This window comes from Haematobia irritans, chromosome 1, assembly GCF_050003625.1.
Source record: "Haematobia irritans isolate KBUSLIRL chromosome 1, ASM5000362v1, whole genome shotgun sequence".
NCBI classification, from domain to species: Eukaryota; Metazoa; Arthropoda; class Insecta; order Diptera; family Muscidae; genus Haematobia; species Haematobia irritans.
In genome coordinates this window covers 246196025-246216230 of record NC_134397.1, presented here as the reverse complement: position 1 = coordinate 246216230, position 20206 = coordinate 246196025, and the positions used below count along the sequence as shown (strand labels likewise).

The following is a 20206-nucleotide window of genomic DNA, read 5'->3' as shown; positions in this document are numbered from 1 at the left end:
TTATTTCATGATTATACAAAGAATTAAAAACGAGTTTTTAACCGTGTAACTGTAAATCGCTGTAGAAAAAACAGAATTGGGTATATACAAGTTTATGCCCCATGTTCCGATATTCGGAATCGCAAATCGAATTTATTTTCACTATAACGAAAAAATCGAGATAATCTCGGACTCCAATCAAATTGTAATTTGAACTGCTTATTAAAGAGAACTACGAGGGCGGTTCGGAAACTTCTTAGCCTATCAAAGATGCTATTTGAAATAAGAAATGTTCATTCTTATGCATTTTTGATCGACTGTTAACAAATGCGGCACCCATCTTGCAGAAAGCTTTTCCATCTGTAGTTCTTCATGCAAAATTAAATGGACTCGATCATTTGAGATGCCCATGATATTAGCAATTTCACGCACTTTTATTCGTCGATCATTTAATACCATATCATACACTTTGGCTACAATTTCTGTTGTTGTTGCTTGTACGACCACGTTTAAATTCAGCAACCCAATTTTTTACTGTTGCATATGAAGGAGCACTTTCACCTAACACATTCACCATATCATTATGAATTTCTTGTCCCGATAAACTTTTTTATGTAAATATTTAATGACAGCACGCATTTCTAATTTTTCCATTGTAAAAAAAATTGCGGATGCGTCTTTTTTGAACACCTGTTTCTATATGAAGGAGTTGCCAGATCGAAACCAAATTTAACATGTGTTCATAACAGAGATGGAAGTTTCCAAAACACTTAACTTTTTTTCTGTTTATACCGCGCTTTTTGTGCTGGGCTAAGAAGTTTCCGAACTGCCCTCGTATATTACAAAGATTTAAGTTTATACGTTTCAGGGCTAAGAAATTATAGTCAAACGAAACTTTTGCGATATGCGATTCCTAATATCTGGGGGTATTAGTTATGATTCCTACTGTCCCCTTCTACTATCAATCTTTTGTTTGTTTATTCCGTTAGGCGGGTATAAGAACATTAGAGGGCAGGAATATACAGAGTTTTATTTTGGTTCTTAAAACTCTTAAGCTTAATATTAAAAAAAAATAGTTGGGTGTATAAAATTGTATGAGTTATGATTCCTACTGTCCCCTACTACATTCAAATTTTTGTTTGTTTTGATGTTAGGGGGATTTAGGAGATTTTAAGAAGAAGAAGAATATAAAAAATATTTTTGATTTTTAAAATTAACATTTGCCGGCTACTGTTTTTAGCAGACTTCTTTCTATGAGTGTACAAAATATTTCTATGAGTGTAGAGAATATTAAACCAAAAAAAAAAATCAAAACCTTAACTGTCGATTTGCCAAAAAAATATGTTTATTAAAAATATTAAACTTTAAACAAATTTAAAATAATTTTTAATTGAAATTGATTCCAACAAATCCTTTCATAAGAACTTGCTTTGATGAAATGCCTATGGAAATTTCTCCAAAGGAAATCTTGTTCATCCATTTCTTCATGAATATTATATAAAGAATTAAAAACGAATACAACAAAATAACATTTTCTTTTTAAATAAATATATACATATGTATGTAAGTGTATATGCTTTTGTTTTTTTTTTTTTTTAAATAATGATTATGAGATTGAGCAAAAACACACAAAAAAAATGACAATCATAAAATTAATAAAAAAAAACACACACATTGTAAATTAAAATAATCAAAAATGAATACCAATAAAAGAAAAAAAAAACATCTATAATGAAATTTATATATAGCAACAAACAAAAAAAAAATAATAAAAACGAATGATAACATCATTTATGGAAAATTCTTGATCTCTTCTAGAGACGAATTGAATGGTGATGATTATTTTTTTTATGATGAAGGCAACGACGACGTGGTTCTCGTCGTTGTTTGGTAAACGATTATGTATTACAAAACTTTAACAGACGCTGACAAATGATGGTTTTAAATTTCACACTCAATAACTCAAATATCACATCGGTGTCCTGTAGTTTATGGGTGGCAAGATGATGCATTTCTTGATTTAGATGCTGCTGCTGTTGTTGCTGATTCAAATCATCGACGACATGCAATTGATATGGATCATCATTGCGGGCAATTAGATTTTTGAATTTCTCATTGAGATTTTGTTCCAATTCGGTATTGTTGTTATTGAAATACAAAACATAGGCCAACTCCAGTAAATAGTAATCCAAATCGGCCAAAAAGAAATTCTCACATTGTGTTAGATCATAATTGCGTTCCATAAAATGTTGCAGCAGATAATAGATAAGAAATCTTAGATCAGCTCTGCGCATGGGCACATAGCCGGTATCTTTGGAGAAATATTCAAATATTTTGAGGGCACAGCTGGCATTATTCACACTGCGCAAACACAGTTCAAAGGCATCGACAAATTTGAAATTCAACATTAGAGTTCGTATGCGATATTCCAAACGATCTTTGGAAAATTCACGTACTTTTTCGGGGCTATAGAGACCATGGAATACGTACAAGCAGTAGTGAATGTAATGGCCTAGCTGTTGTAATTCCTCACTTCCATCTTCCGAGTCATTTTTCAGTGAGCCTTCTTGAACTTTAAGATTTAGAATAGCCGAGCTCATACCATCACCCTCACCATTGCCATTATCTGTTATGCTAGATGCATTATAGACATTGGGTAAACGGGCATAGCTTTGTTCATCGGGTGAACATTCATATGAACTATTGGCGGTTAACTGATTTGGATCTAGAAGATTTTCTGTTGCCAGTAGCGGCATATTTGGTGACATTTGCAATGATGATCCCTCATTTTGGCTTATATTCTCCAATGAAGATATCATATCATCCGATTCTTGGCCGGATATTTGATTGGCCGAACTGGAAGCCATATCAGCTGGGCATTGTTCAAAATCTATTTCGGCTTCCTGAAGGAAATAACATTTGTATTTTGGTATGGTCTTCAGATAACGGACCGGTTCATAGTCCAAACGTATACGGGGTCTAGGTAAATTAATTTCCACAGGAACTTCCACACATTGGCTTTCGAAACGCATTAAACGTTTGGTAGTGGGCAAGCAAACCACACGCTGTTTCATTTTATTGTCAATACAGGCCCCCAAATCTCGACCACACTGAAATATTAGAGGATAGATCAATTACTGGTCAATTTTGTTAGTTGTTGCCTCCATACCTGACCATTTGAATTACCCCCAAAAGCTTTTACAACGAAATCCGTTGTCATGACTAGAGTGAAATCGGCTCCACAATCCACATACATGGGCCGATCAATACTATCGATAGGTGATGGTTTACCAACAGCCCTTCGTTCTTTATCCTCTGTACCCAATTGATGTTCCAGATTTTTTCCCCAAGTATAGAGGGTACACGAAGATGAAATCAAAGCAAAATGAAAAAGGCCACTAGAAACCTGGGGAAAAAAGGAATTTTTAAATGCTCTTAAAATAAAAAAAACAACAAAACTCACCTGTAATATTTGCCCTGCAACTTCTGATGTATCCACTAAATGTGGTGTCATATGTTCACAGGGATCCACATCTATTATTGTAGCTGCTGCTGCCACCTGAGGCATGGCTGATGATGTTGATGTACTTGCTGCTCCAGCATCATTTTCTGTTTCGATTTTCTCCTGAGTTGTTTGGGGTAAGGAGGCGGCTGCCGCCTTAACCACCGTTATATCCGAAACAATTTCATCTTCTATAATAATATCGGGTACTGGTGCGGGTGCCGCCATTACCACCACATTATCACTAATACTTGAAATTTCATCTTTGACAATACTCGTGGGGGCATCGTTTGTATTTGCCAAAGATGTTTCTGCCAAAGGTGTTGTAATGGTTAGTACAGGGACTGATGATGATGATGATGATGATGTTACTTCGGATAGATTAGCTGCTGTTGATGGCTCACACGCCGTCGACGAGGACGAGCTTAAATCAACTTCCACAGTGGTGACATCAATGTTATCATTTAAAGTCTCCTCAAAACGTTTACTCATTTCACGTCGCTGTTGTTCTTCGTTTTTTTGTTTGGCATTTGCCCTACGTTTGATTTGATTGGCCAAGCGAAGAGCTTGGGGTGACGATCCCCATGTATACATGCGTTCATTTTCGTCAACAGCCAACTGAAATTAAAAAAAATAAACAAAAATTTTAAATCAAATGGGGGTTTTCTTTACAGGTGTTTGATAAGAATGTTATGGGGAGACAAAAGTGGAAAATCAAGTTTTGGATGTTTTTGAAAAAAATAAATAAATAAATATCCATGTCGAGTAATCGACTATTGAATTTTTGGGATTTTTCACATGTCCATTTTTTATATTAAACTAATCAGCATTTGATTGCGGACTAGTCGTCTCTTAAAGACATAATCTAAAAACTATTTTTTTTAATTTAGAAAAGTTGAAACATTTCTATTCCAAATTAATAAAATTCATCTAAAAGACTGTTGAATTTTTAGAAATTAGAATAATCGATCATTTATATTGTTAAAATTTGATTAAACAACATTTGATTAATCGATTTTTAAACAAATAATCTAAAAGTTGATTTTTTCCAAAATTTGAATGAGTTGAAATATTGTCTTTTCATATTGGGAAAAGTAGAATTTTTCAACAACTCAAAAAATTAAAAATCGAAATGTTTACTTTCTCATTAGAATAAAAACTCTTAAAAATTTGTACTTACATTAGTGAAAAATTTCGTATGTATCAGTCTTATTCTGGAGGCACCAGCAATCTCCAACTTTTGAGGCAGCAAATATTTTACTTGATTACTATAAGTGGCACTGTCATTGCCCGCCATTGAAGAGCTCGTTTCTTCGCCTTCGGATTTGGATGCTGCCAAGCCAAGCTGTCCGAAATTATTAGATCCGAAGACATATAGTTCTGTATTATTATGACCAGAAGGTCCTTCACACAATACCAATGTATGAGCATGACCCAAAGAGACTTGCAAAATTTTCTGCAAATAAAAATTAAAGTTATATGTGTTAATTAAATTTTATTTTTTCAATAAAATGAACCACAAAGGTTTCAACATATCAGCTCAAAATTTGATGTTGCGAACGACATATTTTTAAATAGTATAATACACTCAAGTAAAAAAAGTTAGTAATAACCGCACACTCAAATTAAAAAGTTAGTAATAACAGCAACAAATCGTTTTCCGCAATTGCTGTTTGCTGAAAAAGAATTTTAACAAAATTTTCTATAGAAATAAAATTTTGACAAAATTGCCTATAGAAATAATATATTGACAAAATTGTCTATAGAAATAAAATATTGACAAAATTTTCTATAGAAATAAAATTTTAACAAAATTCTCCATAGAAATAAAATTTTGACAAAATTTTCTATAGAAATAACATTTTGACAACATTTTCTATAGGAATAAAATTTTGACAAAATTTTCTATAGAAAAAATATTTTGACAAAAATTTCTAAAGAAATAAAATTTTCAGAAAATTTTCTATAGAAATAATATTTTGACAAAATTTTCTATAGAAATAAAATTTTGACAAAATTTTCTTTAGAAATAACATTTTGACAACATTTTCTAAAGAAATAAAATTTTGACAAAATTTTCTTTAGGAATAAAATTTTGACAAAATTTTCTATAGAAATAAAATTTTGACAAAATTTTCTATAGAAATTAAATTTTGACAAAATTTTCTATAGAAATTAAATTTTGACAACATTTTCTATAGAAATAAAATTATGGCAAAATTTTCAATAGAAATAAAATTTTGACAAAATTGCCTATAGAAATAAAATTCTGACAAAATTTTCTATAGAAATAAAATTTTGACAAAATTCTCTATAGAAATAATATTTTGACAAATTTTTCTAAAGAAATAAAATTTTGACACAATTTTCTTTAGGAATAAAATTTTGACAAAATTTTCTAAAGAAATAAAATTTTGTCAAAATTTTCTATAGAAATAAAATTTTGTCAAAATTTTCTATAGAAATAAAATTTTGACAAAATTGTCTATAGAAATAAAATATTGAGAAAATTGCCTATAGAAATAAAATATTGAGAAAATTGCCTATAGAAATAAAATATAGACACAATTTTCAATAGAAATAAAATTTTGACAAAAATTTCTAAAGAAATAAAATTTTGACAAAATTTTCTATAGAAATAAAATTTTCACAAATTTTTCTAAAGAAATAAAATTTTGACAACATTTTCTAAAGAAATAAAATTTTGTCAAAATTTTCTATAGAAATTAAATTTTGACAAAATTTTCTATAGAAATTAAATTTTGACAAAATTGTCTATAGAAATAAAATATTGACAAAATTGCCTATAGAAATAAAATATTGACAAAATTGCCTATAGAAATAAAACATAGACAAAATTTTCTATAGAAATAAAATTTTGACAAAAATTTCTAAAGAAATAAAATTTTGACAAAATTTTTTATAGAAATAAAATTTTCACAAATTTTTCTAAAGAAATAAAATTTTGACAAAATTTTCTAAAGAAATAAAATTTTGTCGAAAATTTTGACAAAATTTTCTATAGAAATTAAATTTTGACAAAATTGTCTATAGAAATAAAATATTGACAAAATTGCCTATAGAAATAAAATATTGACAAAATTTTCTTTAGAAATAAAATTTTGACAAAAATTTCTAAAGAAATAAAATTTTGACAAAATTTTCTATAGAAAAAAAATTTTCACAAAATTTTCTATAGAAATAAAATATTGACAAAATTTTCTATAGAAATAAAATTTTGACAACATTTTCTACAGAAATAAAATTTTGACAACATTTTTATAGAAATAATATTTTGACAAAATATTCTATAGAAATAAAATTTTTTATAGAAATAAAATTTTGTCTCAATTTTCTATAGAAATAATATTTTGACAAAATTTTCTATAGAAATAAAATTTTGACAAAATTTTTTATAGAAATAAAATTTTGACACAATTTTCTATAGAAATAAAATTTTGACAAAATTTTCTATAGAAATAAAATTTTGAGAAAATTTTCTACAGAAATAAAATTTTGACAAAATTTTCTGCATAGAATAAAATTTTGACAAAATTTTCTGCATAGAAATAAAATTTTGACAACATTTTCTACAGAAATAAAATTTTGACCAAATTTTCTGCATAGCATAAAATTTTGACATTTTCTATGGAAGTAAAATTTTGACAAAATTCTCTATAGAAATAAATTTTTGACAAAATTTTCTATAGAAGTAAAAATTTTGACAAAATTTTCTATACAAGTAAAAGTATTTACAAAATTTTCTATAGAAGTAAAAATTTTGACAAAATTTTCTATAGAAGTAAAAATTTTGACAAAATTTTCTATAGAAATAAAATTTTGATAAAATTTTCTATAGAAATAAAATTTTGACAAAATTTTCTATAGAAATAAAATTTTGACAAAAATTTCTAAACAAAAATAATTTTTTGGCAAAATTTTCTATAGAAATAAAATTGTGACAAAATTTTCTATAGAAATAACATTTTGACAATATTTTCTATAGAAATACAATTTTGACAAAATTTTCTATAGAAATAAAATTTTGACAAAATATAGGAAATACATATAAATTATTAGTGATGAACGTATTTACTTTTGTCATGTTCTATATTTTTAATCAAATTCGGAATTTCTCGTTAAAGTTTCTTTTAAATCATAAAATCGTAATTTACCTTATATTTCAGATAAGAAACCATTTTGGGCTCTGCAGCATTTTCAGTATCACCATGACCCAATTGACCATAAACACCCCAACTGAAAATATATTAAAGGAAATTAGAATAACAAAAGCATATGCGAGTATTAAAGCCTCATTAAATTACCCCCATGTATAAAGTATGCCATCCGCAACTACAGCATTATGATATTGTCCAGCTTCTAAGATGGTTATATTTTTACCATCAAAAGTTTTTACCAACATAGGTTGCAATGTCATTTGCATATCTTTACCAATGCCCAATTGACATAAATTATTATTGCCCAAAGTGTATAGCTGTGAAGAGGCGGGGTGGGGAAAAAAGTGTAGAAATTATTTTAAAATTCAAAATGAAATCAGAAAAGAAAAACTTACACCATTGTTAGTGAGTATAAGAGTGTGTTGTCGGCCACATTTCACCGCATGGACATGTAAATTTAAATGAGCAAGCAAATCAAGACTTTTTACAGCATATGGAGGTTCAGGAGAATCTAAACGATAAAAACGAAGACGAATTACGAAGACTTTTATTTTAAGCTTGTTTCGCTTTTACCTGATAATTTGCTGGCACTATAATTGCAAGGCACACCATTTGAGCCCCAAAAATAGGCAACTCCATCCACAACACAAGCACAATGGGCACATCCTGCCGAAATGGGTTTGAAACGTGTAGCCTCAATGGCAAATTGATTGTCTTCGTATGTTAAACGGAAGGTATTTAAAGCATTCAAAACTCTATCATTTCTAGAACGTTGAGATTCCAAGTGAATGAGAACAGCCAAATAGGTTTCGATGAGATTTTTACAAAATTCCAGTAAATATGTATTATTGTCGTTCGAATGAGATATGGATGAAGTGTGTGAAACGATGGGTCGTAGAGTGGGTGAAAATGGATTGAGTTGTTGTTCCAAGCGCTAAGGGAAAGTTAAACAAATTTTTACATAGATCAAATTTATTCAAATTTCGCTTTACTTACTTTCAAAACACTTGGCCTAATGTGTTGGAGTTTTTCCTGTATGAAAGCAAAATAGCCCATGGTTACACTGGGCAAATAGGTAAGGGTTTCCGTAAACATGGTATCACTCAAATTATATAGACACACATTAACCTCTGAATACCAGCCTGCAATATACAGAGAACAGAGAGATGGATAAAGATATTTTCCAATGAATGGAATCCAGCTACTTTCACTTACCAAATTCTTGACCCACTACACTATTCAAGGCCAAAAATGTATCAATAAAAACTCCCCGAACTTTGGCCAAAAGTATAGCTGCCGAAAAAAGACCACTCTGGCAAAGAACAATACTGGTCATATTTGTATGATATTTTCCATTGGTTACCAAAAAATTCCTAAAAAAAAACACACACACACAAAATCATCATCGTCATCAACATACATAGCGATGACTAAATGCCTCAAAAAATTTCCACTTACCACAATGGTATGTAATTCTTATCATTTACTGCCTTTTCGGCCAATGTAATCAGCAACAAATTGGCCAAATGAAATTGCGATGAAGCTGACATTTGTAACTGACTCATAGGCTCATCTACACCATACGTATAGTCACTACATGGCAAACCCTCATTTACCTCCACCTTTCCATCGGCGGAATATGATGCTGGTGTGGGTGGCAAAATAGGCTGAACATCTTCGGAGTGACGATATGTTATGTCATGCAAAAGTGTTTTAACAATGGGATGACAAAAATATTTCGATTTTAGCACATGCGTCAGTTTAAGGGCCATAGCACAAAGATGCATTAGAGCATTTGTCTGTCCAAACATGGCTAACTTTAGGGCTGTACGTATTGGTTTTATGCGTGCCGTATTATAAGTAAGCAAAGCTTGTGTAACTTTTTTACGCCTTAGTAGATAATCGCCTGCAAATTCAATGCAAGCTTCATAGGTTAGATCGAAGGTATTGCAAAAATCTCGACATTGTGTCCATTCGCCGGCCAAAGCGGATTCCAGAAATATTGCAAATGGTTCTTTTCTGTAAAGGAGAAATTTAATTAATTCAGAGAAATTAAAAAAAAAAAAAAACAATTAGAGGAACTTCAAAATATATGTGACATTCAATATACCCAACAGAAAGGATATTTATTGGGGAATCACTGTCCAGATAAATCTACGAGGGTTGTCTTTTATATTTCGAGATTATGGAACAAAGATAAATATCATCAATCGAAAATAGCAAAATATTCCCCATTGAAATCTATTCATTTTTTTGAACTGGGATTGAGGAATCTCCAAAAATGCATTGTGTACGCAGAATTTCTTGCGATCAATCGACACGAGCCTTTTTTAAGCGATTAACAAATTGTGTGGGATCCAACGCGGACAATTGTTTTCGAAGATGAAATGTTCATGCAATAATGAATGTATTCTGGTATCACTAATGCATAAGGTTGTCTGAATCTCACGATAGGTCGTCACGATCAATATCAGTTGCAATATCAGTTGGCGCATACCATCATTCATTTTCGGAACAATAGTTGATTTTGGAAAACCTCCACGAAATTCGTCTTACGAGTAAAATACGACTTCGGTAATTATGGACTGATATGAACCAATTCCTACATGGTTGTTGGATACCATATACTAACATCACGTACCACATTTCAACCGAATCGGATGAATTTTGCTCTTCCAAGGGGCTCCGGAGATCAAATCTGGGGATCGGTTTATATGGGGGCTATATATAATTATGGAGTTTTGCATGGTCATTAAGAGACCAAATAACATACTAACACCATGTACCAAATTTCAGCCAGATCGGATGAAATTTGCTTCTCTTAGAGGCTCCGCAAGCCAAATCGGGGGATCGGTTAATATGGGGGCTATATATATAATTATGGACCGATGTGGACCAATTTCGACCTATTTTTGCATGTGTATTTGAGGTCATATATTAACACCACGTACCAAATTTCAACTGAATCAGATGAATTTTGGCCTTCCAAGAGCCTCCGGAGGTCAAATCTGGTGATCGGTTTATATGGGGGCTATATATAATTATGGACCGATGTGGACCAATTTTTGCATGGTTCTTTGAGATCATATGCTGACACCATGTACCAAATTTCAGCCAGATCGGATGAAATTTGCTTCTCTTAGAGGCTCCGCAAGCCAAATCGGGGGATCGGTTTATATGGGGCCTATATATAATTATGGACCGATGTAGACCAATTTTTGCATGGTTGTTAGAGATCATATGCTGACACCATGTACCAAATTTCAGCCGGATCGGATGAAATTTGCTTCTCTTAGAGGCTCCGCAAGCCAAATCGGGGGATCGGTTTATATGGGGGCTATATATAATTATGGACCGATGTGGACCAATTTTTGCATGGTTGTTAGATATCATATGCTGACACAATGTACCGAATTTCAGCCGGATCGGATGAAATTATCTTCTCTTAGAGGCTCCGCAAACCAAATCGGGGGATCGGTGTATATGGGGGCTATATATAATTATGGACCAATGTGGACCAATTTTTACATGGTTGTTAGAGACCATATACTAACACTACGTTCCAAATTTCTGCCGGATCGGATGAAATTTGCTTCTCTTAGAGGATTCGCAAGCCAAATTTTGGGGTCCGTTTATATGGTGGCTATACGTAAAAGTGGACCGATATGGACTAATTTTTGCGTGGTTGTTAGGGACCATATACTAACACCATGTACCGAATTTCAGCCGGATCGGATGAAATTTGCTTCTCTTAGAGCAATCGCAAGCCAAATTTGGGGGTCCGGTTATATGGGGGCTATACATAAAAGTGGACCGATATGGCCCATTGGCAATACCATCCGACCTACATCAATAACAACTACTTGTGCCAAGTTTCAAGTCGATAGCTTGTTCGTTCGGAAGTTAGAGTGATTTCAACAGACGGACGGACGGACGGACATTATCAGATCGACTCAGAATTTCACCACGACCCAGAATATATATACTTTATGGGGTCTTAGAGCAATATTTCGATGTGTTACAAACGGAATGACAAAGTTAATATACCCCCATTCTATGGTGGAGGGTATAAAAATATTAAATTCCCTTATCCCGATTTGAATTTGAATGACTAATGTTCGTTTGGATGGATTTTCCTACAATTTACTTTAACAGGACATACGGTTTGATTTTCTATCTAAATGTTTGATTTTCAATCTAAATGAAAACAAACAAGTATATACAGCACTAAGTTCGGCCGGGCCGAATCTTAAATACCCACCACCATGAACCAAATATTAGGGTTTCCTTTGAAATTTCAGGAGGACTTGAGGACACTTCCCGAAGATAAATTTAAAGATTTCACCTATGAGGACTATATCAGATTCTGGATTTATAAGAACTATTTTTGTTTGAGTTTTAGAGGAATCATTAACATCTCTTGTAAGTGTGCAAGAAAATTATAAAATAACGTCTTGATTTGAAATCTTAAATCTGTAGAAGTAAAATCTGGAAATTTTACATTGAGTTTCAAGCAATTTTCATGATCAGTGCGCCTTCTACACCCTCAAGAAGTGAATTCGGTCTATATGGAGGCATTACCAAATGGACCGATAAAAACTTAATCCGATACACGTTTTTGTGAGCCTAAATATTTACAGAATATTTACAATTTCAGGTAAATCAGATAAAAAATACGGTTTCTAGAAACCCAAGGAGTTAAATCGTAAGATCGTTCTTATGGGGGCTATACTAAAATATGGACCGATACTCACCGTTTTCGGCACAAAATACCTCTAGATTTCCAACTTCAGGCAAATAGGATAAAAACTTCGGATTCTAGAAGCCCAAGAAGTAAAATCGGGAAATCGGTCTGTATGGGGGCTATACCACAATATAGACCGATACTCACAATTTTTGGCACACGTATTTGTGGTCCTACAATACTTCTAGATTTCCATTTTCAGGCAAATAGGATAAAAACTTCGGATTCTAGAAGCCCAAGAAGTAAAATCGGGAAATCGGTCTATATGGGGGCTATACCAAAATATGGACCGATACTCATCGTTTTCGGCACACCTCTTTATGACCCGAAAATACCTCTAGATTTCCAATTTCAGGCAAATAGGATAAAAGCTTCGGATTCTAGAAGCCCAAGAAGTAAAATCGGGAAATGGATCTATATGGTGCTATACCAAAATATGGACCGATGCTCACCATTTTCGGCACACCTCTTTATGGTCCTAAAATACCTCTAGATTTCCAATTTCATACAAATTGGATAAAAACTACGGTTTCTATAAGCCCAAGACCTGAAATCGGGAGGTCGTTTTATATGGGGACCATACCAAAACATGGACCGATACTCACAATTTTTGGCACACGTATTTTTAGTCCTACAATACCTCTAGATTTCCAATTTCACGTAAATTGAATAAGAACTGCGGTTTCTATAAGCCCAAGAAGTAAAATCGGGAGATCGGTCTATATGGGGGCTATACCAAAACACGGACCGATACTCACAATTTTTGGCACACGTATTTTCAGTCCTACAATACCTCTAGATTTCCAATTTCAAGTAAAATAGGGAGATCGGTCTATATGGGGGCTATACCAAAATATGGACCGATACTCACAATTTTTGGCACACGTATTTGTGATCCTACAATACCTCTAGATTTCCAATTTCAGGTAAATTGAATAAAAACTGCGGTTTCTATAAGCCCAAGAAGTAAAATCGGGAGATCGGTCTATATGGGGGCTATACCAAAACATGGACCGATACTCACCATTTTTGGCACACCTCTTTATGGTCATAAAATACCTCTAGATTTCAAATTTCAGGCAAATTGATTTTCTACAAGCCCAAGACCCCAAATCTGGAGGTCTGTTTATATGGGAACTAAATCAAAACCTGGACCGATATAGTCCATCTTCGAACTTGACCTGCCTGCAGACAAAAGACGAGTTTGTGCAAAATTTCAGCACGATTGCTTCATTATTGAAGACTGTAGCGTGATTACAACAGACAGACAGACAGACGGACATCGTTATATAGTCTTAGAATTTCTCCCTGATCAAGAATATATATACTATATAGTCGGAAATCGATATTTCGATGTGTTACAAACGGAATGACAAACTTATTATACCCCCGTCACCATTCTATGGTGGTGGGTATAAAAAAAAAATGTTACTTACTTCAATTGTATGTAATAGACATTCTTGTTGGTTACCACATAGCATGGATCGAAATTAATTTTGGGAAATTCATTTTGCATAATTTCCATTTGTCGCAACGAATACTCCTCCTTAACATCAGCCGTCTCATAGAACTTTACATAGTCCATGGGTGAACGGATTTCATTGGTTTCAAATACTTTGGTTTTATCATCTTTCGATATAGTTTCATTAGTCGTTGGTGGACGGAAAGTGGCCATTTGATATAGACTAAGAACAGTTTCATGCTCAAAACGGAACAATCCCAATTGGGAAAATCCATTGAATTTCTGGAAAAAATAACAAAAAAAAAAATATAAAACGATGGTATGTAAAAATATATTTATGGCACATTCAAATTACTTACATCTTCATCGCCTTTTCTCAACGAGGCCATAGCACTACTAATTACACCTACAGCATTTATAGAATTACTCGGTGTTAAACTATCCTGGCTATAATGCTCCGAAGTGCTTGATGCTGCACTTGTATCAGCTACACTATCTTCTTGGCTGGCCTCACGTTTCATGGTACTCGGTCTATGTGGACCCGAAGCTTCATCAATGGCTTTCATAACTTCGGCCATCACATCTGCATATTTTTCATGTTTTTCAACATCCATATCACGATTTTCTTTTTCGGTATTTTGATTAATTTGCTCTGGTTTCTGATTACTAGCTGTGGCTATTGTCGATGTTGCCGAAGTCCCCGAATAATAATCCACATATTGTATTGAATACAAAATATTGGAACTTATCAAGATATCCACACATTCTCTGGGTATTTTATAGAGAAACAAAGGCTTCAAATGGATATCAATGCTGTGCACCGTAAAACTATTGGACTGGCTATGTAAAGCACTTAGTAAATAAGTACTACGAAGATTTTGGATGGTATAAAATGAGCCAGCAGAGTTGGCTAGCAATTCCGGTGTTAGCGAGGGTGAGTCCACAATGGCAAATGAGGAACCCAAAGAGTTATCAGGCATATCTGAAATAGAAGAAGAGAAGATTTTAGCAATGCCATTACTCCTAATATTGGCTGAGAATTTTAAGCTTCTATGACATCTAAAGATATATGCTTGATGAACGTTTCCAGAACTAATGTAACAATCTATTGCTTAGAGAACAATTGTAGCGATTTTGTGATGTGTGGCGTTTTGTTGTTGTTTTTTTTTTTTATTTTCTGTGTGGGCGTCTCAATGCTCATTTGAGGGAGTATGATTGCAATGAAAACTCACCACGCTTTGTACTGAATCTATACATTAAAATCGTAATACATCGTAAGTCTAATAGCTCATAAAAAATAAATAAATGAAAAAGAAACAGAAATAAATGTAATTGTTACATCAGCATGGTTTGATTTTTAATGATGACGACGAAATCGACGATCCACAAAAAAAAATAGCAAACGGCTTTGTTGTAGAAAATCAGTAATACTTTTAAAGGAAACAATTTGTCAAATCCATCAAACTGCAATAGATAAAATATTGACAAAATTTTCTATAGAAATAAAATTTTGACAAAATTTTCTATAGAAATAAAATTTTGACAAAATTTTCCATAGAAATAAAATTTTGATAAAATTTTCTATAGAAATAAAATTTTTACAAAATTTTCTATAAAAATAAAATTTAGACAAAATTTTCTATAGAAATAAAATTTTGATAAAATTTTCTATAGAAATAAAATTTTAACAAAATTTTCTATAGAAAAAAAATTTTGACAACATTTTCTATAGAAATAAAATTTTAACAAAATTTTCTATAGAAATAAAATTTTGACAAAAATTTCTATAGAATAAAATTTTAACAAAATTTTCTATAGAAATAAAATTTTGCAAAATTTTCTATAGAAATAAAATGTTGACAAAATTTTCTATAGAAATACAAATTTTGACAAAATTTTCTATAGAAATAAAATTTTGACAAAATTTTCTATAGAAATAAAATTTTGACAAAATTTTCTATAGAATAAAATTTTAAAAAAAATTTTCTATAGAAACAAAATTTTGCAAAATTTTCTATAGAAATAAAATATTGACAAAATTTTCTATAGAAATAAAATTTTGACATTTTCCATAGAAATAAAATTTTGACAAAAATTTCTATAGAAATAAAATTTTGACAAAAATTTCTAAAGAAATAAAATTTTGGCAAAATTTTCTATAGAAATAAAATTTTGACAAAATTTTCTATAGAAATAAAATTTTCACAAAATTTTCTATAGAAATAAAATGTTCACAAAATTTTCTACAGAAATAAAATTTTCAGAAAATTTTTTATAAAAATAAATTTTTGACAAAATTGTCTATAGAAATAAACTTTTGACAAAATTTTCTATGGAAATAAAATTTTGATAAAATTTTCTATGGAAATAAAATTTTGACAAAATTTTCTATGGAAATAAAATTTTGACAAAATTTTCTATGGAAATAAAATTTTGACAAAATTTTCTATGGAAATAAAATTTTGACAAAATTTTCTATGGAAATAAAATTTTGACAAAATTTTCTAGGGAAATATAATTTTGACAAAATTTTCTAAAGAAATAAAAATTTTGACAAAATTTTCTATAGAAATAAAATTTTGACAAAATTTTCTATAGAATAACATTTTAACAAAATTTTCTATAGAAATACAATTTTGACAAAATTTTCTATAGAAATAAAAATTTTGACCAAATTGTCTATAGAAATAAAAATTTTGACAAAATTTTCTATAGAAATGAAATTTTGACAAAATTCTCTATAGAATAAAATTTTGACAAAATTTTCTATAGAAATACAATTTTGACAAAATTTTCTAAAGAAATAAAAATTTTGACAAAATTTTCTAAAGAAATAATATTTTAAAAAAATTTTCTGTAGAAATAAAATTGTGACAAAATTTTCTATAGAAATAAAAGTTTGACAAAATTTTCTATATAAAATAAAATTTGGCAAAATTTTCTATATAAATAAAATTTGGACAAAATTTTCTATAGAAATAAAATTTTGACTAAATTTTCTATAGAAATAAAATTTTGACAAAATTTTTTATAGAAATAAAATTTTGATGATAGTTTTCCATTCACGAAAAACTATCACCAATTTGGGGAAAAATCCTCAATACTGGCAACACTGGCGATAGGACAACATACTGTTACAACATCAAAAAGAGTATCGGATTAAATTTGATCCTCCAGGAGACACCAGGAGAAAAATCTGGGTATCTGTGTATATGGGGGCTATACCTAACAGTGGTCCGATAGGTCGCAATATCATCCGACCTACATCAATAGCATCTGCTTATCCCGAGTTTCAAACCGAAATTGTTTTATGATTTCAAAAGACAGACGAACGGACATCTCTAGATGTTGACTCAGAATTTCGCCAGAACTATATTCCATCCATTGCGTTTTATATTAAATACTAATTAAAAGATAGATTGAAAGAATCTTCATACTTACATTCTTCAATTTTTTGACGTTTATCGGAGAGACGCATTTTAATGGCATTTAATTTTTTGGAACCCAATGATTTTAGAGAAGCCAAACGTGCCCTTGCTGCCGGTATGTAGCCACCACGTATATTTTTATCAAATTCTGATTCATTGTCGATCTGCTGCTGCTGTTGTTGTTGTTGTTGATACATACGATCCGTTTGGTTGAGAGGACCCGTTGCCGGTGCTGCTGCTGCTGATGCAGCGTTAGTGGAAGTAGAATCCTTGTTTTCCAAATGACGTGAGATGGCCACTGAATAAGGTGGCGGTGGAGGTTGACTATTCTCTGTGGATCCAATCGATGATATAACTTCAGTTGATGTCTTCGAGGTTACTGTAGTTGCTGCTGCTATATTTTGTGCTGAATTTTGTGGCGGGTTTGTGTCTTTCGGCGGCGGTGTTTCTTCATTCATAAACACATCGTCATCATCAGTGGCGCCAGAGGTTGGTTTATTGGAAAATTCAGTACTGCTGTCTGTACTGCCGCCGATATTGATATTTTTCAAAGGCAAAACAATTTGCCAATCATTGTCTTTGGTTTGGGTTGTGGTGGGAGATATCTCACCCGGATAAATGTAATCAATTGCTTTTTGTTCCAATAGTAACTTGAATTGTTGTTTCAATGACGAGGTAATCTACATAAGACACATAGTGGAGGAAATCTAATTTTTATACTATTTAGGCTAGAGAAATTCACACAAACTTACCAATAGCATGACACTCTCAAAGGTATTGTCACGACATATGAGCAGTTTAACCACAGAACCACTTTCCACAGCTGTACTGGCCACAAAGGGACAATTAGGACTTAGACCCACAAAACATATGGATCCATCTGAATAGCCTATAACCGCCCGATTAACACCATCTAGGGTACGCCACCACACCACTGACAGTGGATAGGGACACGTATTGGAGGCCATAAAAGACATATTCATGGCTGGCAATTGGCTATTACCTGTCTTGTCATTTATGGCTAGATTCTGGGGTGCTGAGGATGCTAGCATTTCTGCAGGTACGTCGTGACTAAAAATATCCATATTACCCTCTACTGGATTAATTGGAGCGACCACTACCATTGAGTCTTCATCTTCGTTATTATCTTCCACCTGAAGGGCTTCCAATTGATCAGCTACATTATTTAGATGTCTACTTAGTTCAGCCTCTTCATTGCATGCGTCTGCTGCTCCTTCATGTGAGGGATTTTGTGGATCTTTAACACGCTCCCCACTCTTTGATGGTTGACCACCACTATTGCTTGCCAATCCCGAGTTACGTTTTGATGTTAATTTGTTGGGACATTTCTTTGAGTTTGGACACTCATGGGGGCCAACAAAGGGTATGATGTAAGATGTCACCTGCGTAGTACTGTATAGCGTATGGGGATAAATGGATTTTTTATTATTTGCCTCAAGTCCTGATTTGTCTACCACAGCCAGGGCGGGTACTATGTGCAAAGTATTGTCGAAACCTTTTGGCAAAAAAATGAAGAAGAAATTTTGATTAGGGGAAATTTTGAGCAATTTGTCCATTACTTACATAAGACCAATAACCATGTCCCCGAGGGATCAAAACATATGTCATGTATTACCCGGTTGGTGCGTCGAAACCATGATATCATCTTGATAACTTCTTGACCACCCTCACTATTGTAGCGCAACACAATATCATTGTCTTCGGAGACAAGACATAGCATCTGTTTGTGGCAATCATATTCGGTGATGGTTGATAATTTGCAATTGAAATTGGTGATCAATGGTCGCAGCTCAAATATGTCCAACTGATGTAAAGGCGAAGTCATAACGACCCTTCAAAGACTTCCTACCAAAACGGCGGCCGGAAGCAGATAAAGGGTGCGGTTTTTTAGGGGCCCTTTTGGCTGCTTGCTTTCATTCGCACATGCACCACACAATTGCCAATACCGGTCTCTTGATTAGACGAATCTCCAATTTGTTGTTCTTTTTTTCTCCTTTCTTCTACATGTAATTGAATGTGGCCAATGAACTGTCAACCTGTAATGTGGAAGAAAAAAAACAGAAGAGGAAATTAGTACATATTCCCATTGACAACGATACACACTTGAATTTGTCTCTAAATACCAATGGGCGATATATGCTTTTAGACCCCAATGTCCGTCTGCCCTGGCCCCTACAATTGTGTCATACCTTTCCCAATCAGGAAGTCATGATATTTTTCTCCAAAACAATAACTTCCTATTCTTGGGTCTTAATTTTGTATGTGCAAAATGATTTTTTTCGCTTTTATCTTGTGTCCGTATGTAAAGTAATTGCATATCACACAGAGTATATATACAGACCTTCTTCCCCATTGAATTCTTATTTGCTGCGCAGCACTCACGTAATTTTTTTGTGCTTTGTTGATTGCTAATTTACTCCTTCGAAAAACGGCTACCACTTTTTCTGGAGCTGAATATGCAGCGAGGAAAGAATTAAAAAAAACTCTGCTAATCCTTTGGTAGTTTTACAATATTCTTTTTTCGCAATTCCTCCCAGAAACTGCAAAGAATAGCCTAAATATTAGTTTTTACACACTCTTGGCTTTTGACTGTTTACCAATGACTGAAAATGTCAAGATGAAAAAACTGAAATTAAGGTATAGGTGATATACGTCACGTGGGGTCAAGAGAAAGTTCTCCGCTCAGTGTGCACTTATAGCGGAATTTTGTTAGAATGCCAACAATGCAGTTAATTATGATGAATATCAGCATAAGAATTGTCGACGATAACAAAATAATCGATTATACAGTGAAAATTCCTGTTGCATGTCAATAATACAGTTTTTCCATACATTTCTTAGGGGAGAAAAATGTAAACATTCGATAACAACGCCTCACGAAATTTTCGGTAG

At 32.4% G+C, this 20206-nt stretch overlaps 1 protein-coding gene across 1 annotated transcript; it reads right to left on the bottom strand.

The window, feature by feature from the left end:
• Nucleotides 1-1300: 1300 nt before the first annotated feature.
• ca (RCC1 and BTB domain containing protein claret) lies at nucleotides 1301-19913 on the bottom strand. The gene is made up of 17 exons (XM_075313625.1): nucleotides 19656-19913; nucleotides 18878-19350; nucleotides 18046-18809; nucleotides 17307-17973; nucleotides 14225-14847; nucleotides 13840-14147; nucleotides 9118-9678; nucleotides 8875-9032; nucleotides 8656-8801; nucleotides 8233-8593; nucleotides 8055-8170; nucleotides 7807-7976; nucleotides 7657-7738; nucleotides 4662-4937; nucleotides 3443-4099; nucleotides 3149-3385; nucleotides 1301-3089 (listed from the first exon to the last, which is right to left on the bottom strand). Exons 2-17 carry the CDS (start codon nucleotides 19137-19139, stop codon nucleotides 1878-1880), a joined length of 6600 nt encoding a protein of 2199 aa, XP_075169740.1. The 5' UTR covers nucleotides 19140-19350; nucleotides 19656-19913; the 3' UTR covers nucleotides 1301-1877.
• Between the last annotated feature and the right edge of the window lie 293 nt (nucleotides 19914-20206).